Source organism: Stylophora pistillata, chromosome 7 (assembly GCF_964205215.1).
Source record: "Stylophora pistillata chromosome 7, jaStyPist1.2, whole genome shotgun sequence".
NCBI classification, from domain to species: domain Eukaryota; kingdom Metazoa; phylum Cnidaria; class Anthozoa; order Scleractinia; family Pocilloporidae; genus Stylophora; species Stylophora pistillata.
In genome coordinates, this window is record NC_142525.1 from 14,195,272 (window position 1) to 14,206,864 (window position 11,593).

At 41.1% G+C, this 11,593-nt stretch overlaps 2 protein-coding genes across 2 annotated transcripts; one reads left to right on the forward strand and one right to left on the reverse strand.

Annotated features, from left to right (window-relative positions):
- Positions 1–5,619: 5,619 nt before the first annotated feature.
- On the reverse strand, positions 5,620–10,756 carry LOC148726748 (uncharacterized). The gene is made up of 2 exons (XM_088727968.1): positions 10,644–10,756; positions 5,620–10,195 (listed from the first exon to the last, which is right to left on the reverse strand). The coding sequence occupies exon 2, from the start codon at positions 6,994–6,996 to the stop codon at positions 6,421–6,423; it is 576 nt and encodes a 191-aa protein (XP_088584094.1). The 5' UTR covers positions 6,997–10,195; positions 10,644–10,756; the 3' UTR covers positions 5,620–6,420.
- LOC111344712 (uncharacterized) lies at positions 10,706–11,590 on the forward strand. The gene has a single exon (XM_022951961.2). It carries the CDS (start codon positions 10,812–10,814, stop codon positions 11,427–11,429), a length of 618 nt encoding a protein of 205 aa, XP_022807696.2. The 5' UTR covers positions 10,706–10,811; the 3' UTR covers positions 11,430–11,590.
- Positions 11,591–11,593: the final 3 nt, after the last annotated feature.

Genomic DNA, 11,593 nt, shown 5'->3' on the forward strand with positions numbered 1-11,593 from the left:
ACGCATCATGCAAGCTAAAGTAAAAGCTGGATCGTAAGAAAAAGAAATAAAGTGTGTTGAAAAGACATTTGCGTGTGTCTTTATTAGAGTGACGATGAATTCCTTTCATTTAACCCTCCCGAGTAACGATGACAGTATCGAGTATTTCCCAGAAAATACTCCCAACTCATGGAAAATCGTCTTTCGTCCCTCATTGCGTTAGATAAAGGTTGGGAAGTGGGTATATCGAGTATTTCACTACCGCACGAATCTTGATTGAAAAAATACCTCAATAACATCCCAGATAACACTAGACTACTGACGTCGAGACGCCGAGCTAGTGTACGTGGTTCTCACGCAACAGCTCGATGCCATCACCACTTACGTGGATTACATTGATATCAAAGACAAACCCCTGGAAACACCGCACGATCTCCTCAAAGCCTTATTCGAAATGGAGCGTGAACAATTTATTTTAGAATTTGGCAAAGCCGGTGTGTGGGCAGATGCAATGCCTACGGGAAAATTTCCCCACCTTCAATTCGATGTGACTTTTGACGATGTGCAAGAAACCTGTACGGTATCCGCGGAAAAGATCGTTCCGGATACTCTTTCTAACAACAATGTTCGCGATAACGTGTACTTTGAGCTTCGTAAAGATTTGTGCATGTTATTGGGATGGGTACGGCCAAAAGCGTGGTTTAATGTGGTCACGGTAAAAAATGCCGAAAATCTTGCGTTTAGAAAACGCGGCAACGTGTGGTTTGAATCCAAATCAGACCAGAATATTGCCAAGAGATATTGGGGTATGGAAGAAAATGGTGAGATGGTTAACATTTTTCTTCACGAACTCGTGTGGACGTTCATAAATACATGGCGGTCTGCTTATAAACGAGGGACATCGGCATCAAGAACCCTCTATGTGTATTCCTCTATAGGAGATCCGGTCATTATAGGATCACAAAGAACCGATTTGTTACTACAAGTACCGTATTATCCTCAATTACATGGAAGCTTTTTTTACGCACCGCCAAAGATTCATTACATTCCGTTACGGAATTACACGTTTGATGTGACTGAAATTCAAATAAGTGAAACGGATACCAACTCACTGACACAGTTCGACGAGGCTGCTTCTATCATCACGCTTCATTTTAGAGAGAAAAAACAATAAAACGACTGCGCACTTCTGAAACATAATTCATTTGAAAATAGATGGTGATGAGTGACTTACTTGACGTTACCCAGTAACGATGGAAGCGTCAAATATTTTCTCGGAAACACTAACAATTCTTGGAAAAATCGGCTCAACAAACGTTTGGATTTGGAGGGGGACTGGGGAGTAGGAATGTCAAGCATAGCCTTACCGCACCAATCGCTCTTGATACCTTACCTGAAAGGATTAAAAGATACCGACTTGCTGATGAGATCGTCTCGCCAAGTGCAAAACGGCTCCAACCATAAGGGTGTTTTAACAGACGTCACTTATAAAGACATCAAGGATACTCCTATGACGACGGCCTATGATTTCCTCAAAATCCTATTCGACAGAGAGCGCGAGTTATTTTTAAGTTCACTCACGCAAAACGATTCCTTGGTGTTGAATCCGGGGAAAAAGCAACTTCAATTTGATACGATTTTTAACGAGGAGGAAGGAACGATTACAGTGACATCGGAAGAGATAGACGATAGTGCATTTTCCTCTCGACTAAATTTTAAATTTCAATGCCATTTTGTACTGAGGAAAGACATGTGCGATCTTTTTGGTTGGACAAAGTATACGAATTACCAGAGTACCATCATAGCCAAACACGGACCTAATCTCGTGATGAGGAAACGAGATAACGCATTTGTTGAAGATCGTACGGATTCTCAGCATTACGGGTATCGATACGGGTTATTGGAATGAGTGTTTCAAGGGAAGGATAGGGTGTATGTAGACTCTATCGCATTCTATCTCGATGAGTTTACCCACCCGTTCACGAATCTTAAATAAGGCACTTATAAAAACGGCGTGGCCCCTCGCACGCTTTACCTCTACTCCTCTCTGTGTGCCCCAGTGATCATGGGTGATCAGACCACCGATCTGTTGCGCACGTTTCAGTATCGCCCTCTATTGAAAGGGAGTTATTATTACGAACCGAAATACATTCATTACCTCGCTTTGCGAAATCAACACATCGACGAAGTGGAAACGCAACTCAGCGAATCGGAAAATAATAGTTTAGCGCAATTTACTAAGGACGGAGCAAGCACCGTCACTTTGCACTTTAGAAGGGATAAATAAAGACACTCCACCCGACACATCATTCATTTGTTCACACGCTACAACATGAGTGACTTTTACTTGACGTTACCCAGTAACGATGGAAGCATCAAATATTTTCCCGGAAACTCCAGCAAGTCTTGGAAAAATCAACTGAATTCGCGCATCGATTTACAAGGAGATTGGGAGACAGGATTATCGAGTATATCCTTACCTTACAGTCCCGCGCTCAAGAACCGATGGGAACCCTATTTGAGAGGATTATCAGACAATGATGCGCTTCTCACTACCAGTCGCTTACTAATAAACTCGCAGAAGGCCTTTAAAACAGTCACGTTTTCAATCACTTATGGAGACATCAAAAGGTATACATTACATACCCCCTATGATCTCTTAGAAGCAGTCTTTCAGGAAGAACGACTAAAATTTATATTCAGTCTGGGAAACACGTGGAGAAGTCATTTATCAAATGACAAAACACTTCAATTCGACCTGCATTGCGATCGAGAAAAAGGAACCGTCACAATATCCTGTGAGCGCGTAGATTCGGCCCATGTAAGAGATGCACACATCCGTAATCACGTATACTTCGAGTTACCCCGACAACTCTGCAAGTGGGGTAGGTGGACGGAAAACTCACATATCCAATTCACCGATTTTCGTGGGATGAAAGAAGATAATTGTAATGTGACACGCCCTGGGGCTAATCTCTCTATGACGAAACATGGTAGAGGATGGAGTTACGATAGACCGCCTACTACCCTCAATAGTTCGTATTTTTGGTATGACATTCCCTGGAAAGATAATACGACAAGGGACACGCATCGCTTTTTACTGAGCGATATCATCTGGACCTTTAAATACAACCCCCACGACACACCTACAACGGCATCCAGTTCACGTAATCTTTACGTGTATTCTTCCCTGTGTGCGCCAGTGATCATGGGTGATCGATCCACCGATTTATTACGTCAGATTCCTTACCAGGAAAGAATGCAAGGAACGGCTTATTTCGAACCGAAACACATTCATTACATCCTCTTACAAAATGATAATTCCGACGTCATCGAAACGCAAGTGGGTGAAACGACGAAAAACACTCTGGCTGAGTTACCCGAAAAAGGTCCCAGTATATTGACATTACATTTTAAAAGGAAATAAATAAAGACATTTCACCCTCGGCACATCATTCATTTTTACCTGCATGCTACATGAGCAACTTTTACTTGACGTTACCGAGTAACGATGGAAGCGTTGAATACTTTCCCGACAACACCAACAATTCTTGGAAAAATCGTCTCAACAAACGTTTGGATTTGGAGGGGGTCTGGGAAGTGGGGATGTCTAGCATTTCCTTACCGCCCGAATCGATCCTGACACCTTATCTCAAAGGATTAAAAGATATGGACTTACTCATGAGATCGTATCGCACCGTTTACAAAAAGTCATCAAGGCAACAAGTATACATTACAACGGATGTGACTTTTGGAGATTTAAAAGATACACGCATGGAAACGGTCTTTGATTTCGTGAAAATGATGTTTGAAAGAGAACACGAACTATTTTTAGATAATTTGACGGATGATCATTGATTAGTAGCATTACCTGGGAAAGAACAGCTACACTTTGATATGTTTTTCAACGAGGAAACTGGCTCTATGTTTCTATCCTCTGAAAAAGTAGACGCAAGTACATTTCAGTCGCTAGTAGATTTTATGATTTATGTGACGTTTGAAATACGTGAAGATATGTGTAAACTATTTGGATGGACACAAAGTGGTAATTACAAAGGAAAAACGGTGCAAAAACCTGGGAAGAATCTGGTTGCACAAATGCGCGGGACAGAGTTTTCACGCACTCGTTCAGACTCAAATTATAATCTCTTTAGATACGGATTATTTAAGAGAACATTAACCGGTAAAGATAACATAGAACTCGATTCTATCGTGTTTTATCTTAGTGAATATAACTTTACATTCATTCATCTTAAAGAAAGTACCTATAAAAACGGAATGGCCCCTCTCACGCTTTACCTCTACTTTTCCTTGTGTGCACCCGTGATCATGGGTGATCAGACCACCGATCTGTTGCATACGTTTCAGTATCGCCCTCTATTGAAAGGGAGTTATTACTAAGAACCGAAACACGTATGATGCACGATCCTCGCAGTAGATAGCGCTATTTATGCAATAGCGAAAATCAGACCTGCAAAAAATCAGGCCTGTACGGGACTCGAACCACTGACCTCTGCGATACTAGTGCAGCGCTCTGCCAATTGAGCTAACAAGCCAACTGGGAGCAGGCCGTTAAGTTGATTCGTAATAAACCCGTGAAAGTGATAAATGAGATACAATGAATATATGAAGATCACATATTTTGAACTGCGGTATTAGATACGTATGATGCACGATCCTCGCAGTAGATAGCGCTATTTATGCAATAGCGAAAATCAGACCTAAAAAAAATTCAGGCCTGTACGGGAATATATGATCTTCATATATTCATTGTATCTCATTTATCACTTTCACGGGTTTATTACGAATCAACTTAACGGCCTGCTCCCAGTTGGCTTGTTAGCTCAATTGGTAGAGCGCTGCACTAGTATCGCAGAGGTCAGTGGTTCGAGTCCCGTACAGGCCCGATTTTTTTCAGGTCTGATTTTCGCTATTGCATAAATAGCGCTATCTACTGCGAGGATCGTGCATCATACGTATCTAATACCGCAGTTCAAAATATATAATCTTCATATATTCATTGAACCGAAACACATTCATTACATCGCTTTGCGAAATCAACACATCGACGAGGTGGAAACGCAACTCAGCGAATCGGAAAATAATAACCTAGCGCAATTTACTAGAGACGGAGCAAGTATCGTGACTTTGCACTTTAGAAGGGTTAAATAATTCGTCACGAGTGCAGGTGTAAGCAGTCACATCATGGTAGGCGTGGCAAAAGGTAAATCCAGGGGAAAAGGTGTCACGCGGCAAAAACCCCGCAAGAAACGAAGAAGGAAGACACAAAAAGGAAAGGGTATCGAAACCGCTATTTTAAAAAACAGTGTGTCTGCCATTCCTAAAGGTATCAAGATTTTGTATAACATTGCTAAAGGAAAACCAGTCTCGGATCGAATCAAACGCCAAGAAGAAGGATATGGTAGGAGGTATGCCACCTATCGTTACAGTGGAGGACACATGACTAAACTCCAATGGGCAAAAGCGAATCATGCCGTAGTACGACCAGAACCTTGTTCTATCTTGTGACTATAAACAAGAGGGGTAATAATGTACAAAAGTCTTGATAATTCTATTGGGGGAAAAAATAAAAAAACCATTGTTTTAACACGCTAAAAAAGTTGTCTTTATTGAGTCTTTTGACGCCTATTTTTACAACAGATGTCATTCCAGCGTTTTAAATATTTCACTACTGTCATCGCTTCTACCTCCCCCATGAGTACATTTGTTTTTTGCCCCGAATCTTGCGAACATTCATAGCTTTTCATGACATCCTCGAACGTAAAACATAGATTCCGAAGTTTCTTACCCACTCTCGGAAATTCGTACCAATGCGTAAATAAGTACAGCTGCATGTGAGCTCCTTTGGGAATACCAAACCGTCTTAGTTTTTCAGTGACTGTATGGTCCACGAGATGACACCACTCGTCAAAATCTTCGTTTCGGCACGGGGGAATAAACGGTTCGTGTTGTTTTAAAATCTCGCGAATGAGTACCAGAAATACCCACACATCTCTATAGTCGGCGACGCGAGAAATGAGGCGATGACATATTTCTTAGGACAGTGTGTCTTCAAATCCTAAGATGGCGTGCAGTAAGACGCGGGTGCGACCCGTTTTGGTACAGGCATGTGTATCGAATTTATAGATTTTGTGTGGACATAAATAGGGTTGGTAATATACTTCTTTGGGATACGAATCGGAAAGCTCATCACAACACTCCATCGAAACATAAATGACTACACACATTTCATTACAATCAAATTTATTACCAAAACCTCAATGCGATCTCGCACTGCATTTTAGATGAGTCGGATAAAAAAGAAAGACGTTTTTTCAGGAGGCTGTTGCGAAGGGAAGAAACGGAAGAACTAGGAAGAATAAGCATAAGTGTTCATGGTGACTGCTAAATGACTGTCATTCACTCTGTGTCTCGTGGGTTTTATGCGTCATGAAATACCTCGTCCCCGTCCTCCTCATCCGATTCGTCCGAAGAACAACAAGAATAGACTGGAGAATCGTAACTTCTAGCTGGCGGTTGGTTTTTACAATGTCGAACGTATTGTAAAAAGGCTTGAAGGACAAAATTGTACGCAGACCTGAATTTTTTTTCCTCCGGTAAATCAAAGGGTGATGGCTTGAAAATGGAATTTGTGATTCTTGCATCTAACTTCCACAAGTCGTTATCGGTAGCATGATCAGCCACCACTATTAACAAATCTTCTAACATCCCCAACGCTTTTATGGGTGCCCCCTCTAATTCTCTCATGGCCGGTGTTGGTTCTCTCGTGTCTTTTAACTGCTCCAAATATCTTTTCAACGCCAGTACCACTTCTCTTTGAGCTTTAGGAAATTCTGGTGATGGAGGTTCACGCATCACTATCATTTCATCGATCGATTCTAAATTAGACTCCAATTCTCTTGCATTTGCTGCAACGCGGAGATCATACATCATGCCAACCAAGTCCTGAGACACAGTCCACGGTCGTACTCGTCCAGCTCTCGTCGTATGTGCCATCGCGTTCACGCTATCCACTCTTTCACACAACTAATTTACTCCAGCACAAAGTGATGACGGTGACTGCTGATAAAAAATGACGATCGTTCGCTGTGTCTCGATTTTAGGGTATATCCATCGGGCGTTCGTTGACAAGACGACGCATTGGTGAATGACATCTCGGACAATAACGGCAAAAATAAGATGTATAATACCATTACGTTGTGCATTGAAACCATATTTCTTCCGGTTTATAATCTTTAGGCATCATTCAATTCTAAGTAAAGCAAACTTTTCTGTCATTTCTTGTGTCCACTTTGGTAAATATTTTTTTCTAAATTCACGGATTTCTACGCTGTACCGCGCTTCTTTTTCTATCTCGTCAATATATAGACAAGAATCGCATCGGCCACATTCGCATGACAAATTTATTTCGAATGGCATCTCGTAAAAATGAAGCAAGTGAAATACGAAACGATCACTTTATACACGCTATGACAGCTTGTCAATCACATGTCTGTAAAAACGTGTGGGCGTACCAATAAATACAATTATTTCTCATAGCTTATTCGGGGAGATCTAGCATGGCTAATCGAACCCGCGATTCCCAAACGCGTAATATAGGGACCAATTTCTTTTTTTATTTCCCAATAGGTTCGAATCCTGACCACCACCACCTTTTTTCCACATATAAAAATCCGATATTCATTATTTAAGTATTGGAAAAGAGTGACTGGTAAGTGATATCAGCCATTCCTTTCCAATCTTTTTACTTTTTATCACACAGACGCAACGAAAATATAGTATTTAACAAGAGCCGGTTCTGGGACAATAGAGTATCCACAATCACGCAGAAAAAAAAATAAAAAAAAAATTGTTTTGCTTTAGTGAAGGCGAAAAGCAACAAGGGGAGGAAGTTAGGCTAGCCCCAGACAGTGCCTAGTACTTGTGCTACTCCGCATCTTATAAACAGATGAACTAAACCATATAGTTGGAACAAGCCCACTGTTTTCAACGTTTCGCATCTAGATTTTCGGGTGTTCAATGTACACTCGGTTACGAATCACACTTTATTGCACTCACACTTCACTCTCATGTGGGACATCGTTCCGGTGACGTTAGGATCAAGTTCGAATCCTGGACGCTTCACTTTTTTTTCCTTTTTTTACTTTATAAAACGTATCAGTGATTCCTTTTTAAACCTTTTCTTGCAATTTTTGATTTAAAAATCGTGGTAAAATCCATCGTGAGTTGGTTCTGAGAGTATCGACCATTTGAAAGAAATTAGAAGGTAATGTATGGGAAAAATGCAGATTCCATCATTTCAAGATGGCGTCTCAAACAATGAGAACAAAAGATTCCAAGATGGCGAAGGGATTAAGTCTTGTGCAATAGATTAGTATTCTTGTAGTAGGGTCTAGGAATATTTAGAGAAAAAGAGCGCGTGATTATTTGGGAATCCTATAAATACATTTTATTTCTTGCTCATAGTCTTATTTCGGTTAGAATAGTATGACAGAATTTATAAGCATTTCACTAAATTTTGCCTGACGCATCATTCTCCTTAAAGAATCCTCGTCGGCAAACGAAATGATATCCAAAATACTCTCAATCTCCAACACAGATACTTTTGGATTGTCCAGGATGTAATGCTGTCTATCTACCGCATTCATGGCCATCCTTCTCGTCTGAAAGTTCACGTTCGACTACCGCTTTTGTATATTCCAAGACGGCTTTAAATATCTCGTTTCTCTTTTCAACTATGTCACGCGTTTCGTAGTCCAATAGTGAACCTTCGACGTCATGAAGGTACAAATCTACTCTGTTTACAATTTGCTGTAATGTTTCGGCGTCTGCAAATCTAGCAATGCTTTCCAAACTATCGTTCATCACACTGAGTGCAAGCTTGGGAAGAATCATGATTTTCATTCTCCTCTGTGTAATTTGACAACGTACAACGAGATGTGTGTGTTCTCTCCTCGATCTCCCGAATGATACTGAACGCAAACTCTACATGACTCCGCATTTCACTACAAAATAACTGATAAAATAATCTGACGCAGCCGCAGGCTGCGTTTCCTTTTTCTGGAGCCGCGCGGGAAGAGAACAAAACAGGAATAAACATTCCTCGCACATTTTTTTTTTTAAAAAATTAAATAAAAATTCACCAAAAATAAAATTTTTAGGCTTTTTCTCTTATACGCATGCGTAAAGTTAGCGAGCATGCGCAGACAAGTCTACTGACAACATCTTTTCACTTCCCACATGCATGACATTCAACATTCCGTTTCATATATATACTAAAACCAACTTGGCACGGGTTTGGCTCATCACTTTTCGGCACTACCTCGGCTAAACTTCGGCTCGATACCTTGGATACACCACATCGGCTCCTATCGGCTATGGTACACTCGGCTCACTTGGCCCCAATCTGACCGAGCGAATTTTATTTACAAACTCGGACCTAGTCTCCGCGGGATGTGCTATATAGACGCCTTTTAGACTACTTACTACAACATGAGCCAATCACGAATTGAAGTCCGTTAAACAAGTAACAATCACGGAAAGTCAAAATCCCCATAAACGCGAATTCTTGCGTCACCGTCCCACTTTAAGAAAAAGTTAGCATCGATGATAAAACTTTCCGAAGACCTAATCTCTTTATGGTTTCAATTTGTACTTTTCTCTCGAATACTTTTGAGACTTTAGCTTTTTCCTACTCGCCTAACGGGAGATTTACAATAACTAATGACTAATGCGAATCGAAGGGGCGTCACTTCACGGGAATAAACTCTAGCCGAGTCACATGCTTTTTAGTTTTTAGTTCATACATGTCTATGATACAGCCGGAACTGGCTGAATTGCATCTCTTCAAAGAGCAAAAAAACCAATAAAACTTTATTCTGACGAGTAAAATAACCAACAAAAATTTTCTCAACAAAGATTATTTAAATTATTTTGTGTCTTAAGAAACTTGTAAAACAACACACTCAGATAGATTTACTCCGGTGTGGGGGTATGGAACCAAGCCTACTTTGAGGGTGCGGGATGATGGCAGCAGAAAGAGACGACCTTTTTTTCCTACGTGTTGGGTCCCGTACGAATACAATGGTTTAGACTGATTCCCTTAAAGGGGATACTGTTCAGCGATGTCAGCGAGCAGCCTTCGAAAGCATCCATTTGGGTGAGGCTCACCATACCACTTTCGCCACGTGAATTCCTGTAGGTATTCAAGGAGAAAGTCAGGGTTTGTGTTTCCCTTCATTTTCTTAAATTTTTCCTTTCTCGTACACCAGTTGCTTTCAGCATTCTGTGTATGGACTCCGGTCGACAATAGGTCAAATGCCATTGAAGCATCACTTAAGTGTCAGTGAAGTATTGGTGAAGCATCGGCCTAGTGTCGGCCAAGTGTCAGTCAAATATCGACCGACTGTCTACCGATATGTCGACTGACTATCGGCCGACATATATCGGTCAACATATCGACCGACATGTCCACCGACTATTTTCCGACCATCGATCGACTAGCGACCGACTATCGACCGACTGTCGACCGACATATCGACCGGTATGTCGGTTGCCATGTCGGCCGACACTACCTATAGTAACATTGATCCCTGGGAACAACAGACCTTCAAAGTAAGTTAAACGAAGTGATAGGCACTCACAACAAGTTTATTGCAGCACTCCTCCAGACAGTAGCAGTACTTATTGGCAAATGGTTCCCACCAAGTTCACGCCGGGCTGGCGCGCGCTGTGAAGCGGAACTTTGCCGCCCGCTGTTGTTTGAAATTGAACAGCGGAGATACGAATAAAAGTATAAAACAGTTTTCAAAATGGCGGTCCAAAATGTTATTTTGAACACCACTGAGGCTCTGCGTCCACTACGTAATGAAGTCGATAATTTCTTTTTGTTTAAAGAAGAAGTGAAAACAGCTCTCACTTCAATTTTTGAAAAACACTGTGTGGGCCAAAGCTCTTTAAAACGAGCTAAGATGTCACAAATTCCAGCGTCAGCACTCCTCGAAGGAGAAGTAAAGATGTGGCTAAAGATGCTCCATAGGCGCCTCAGTCCAAGAATGAAGGCCCGAAGCGGTTGGACCGTAGAGTTTAAACGGGCGATGTCCTCGGAAATATTCTCCTTAATTTTACAGAGTGTTAAAAAGGCCCGTTCCGCTTATGGTGTTTCGTACAAAGAAGAAAAACACACAGATGTCATCTACTATCACCGAGAGAACAGACTTATTCGAGATTTTGGCAACTTATCCGAGCTAAACAACGACTCAGTTCGAGAATTCCTAACGAAGAAGAATAAAGGAATAAGTAAAGGAACTTCAAAAGTTTCCATAAGTTCTGAAACTCCTTTCACCATCACATTTACTAAGAGGACACAGCAAGTGGTGGTGAAAGCCCACTACAAATTCACCAATGAATTTGGCTACACCTTCTCGTAGGCATATACAAGTCATGAAAACTAAACAAAATGGAGTATATTCCAGGCTGTTTGTAATTATAAGTTGTCCTAACATTATGCACTCAGCTGATTTGAAGTTTCTTACCTTCCCTTAATTGTATTCCACTCTGCACAGTTACCAATAAATCATATTAAAATACCATA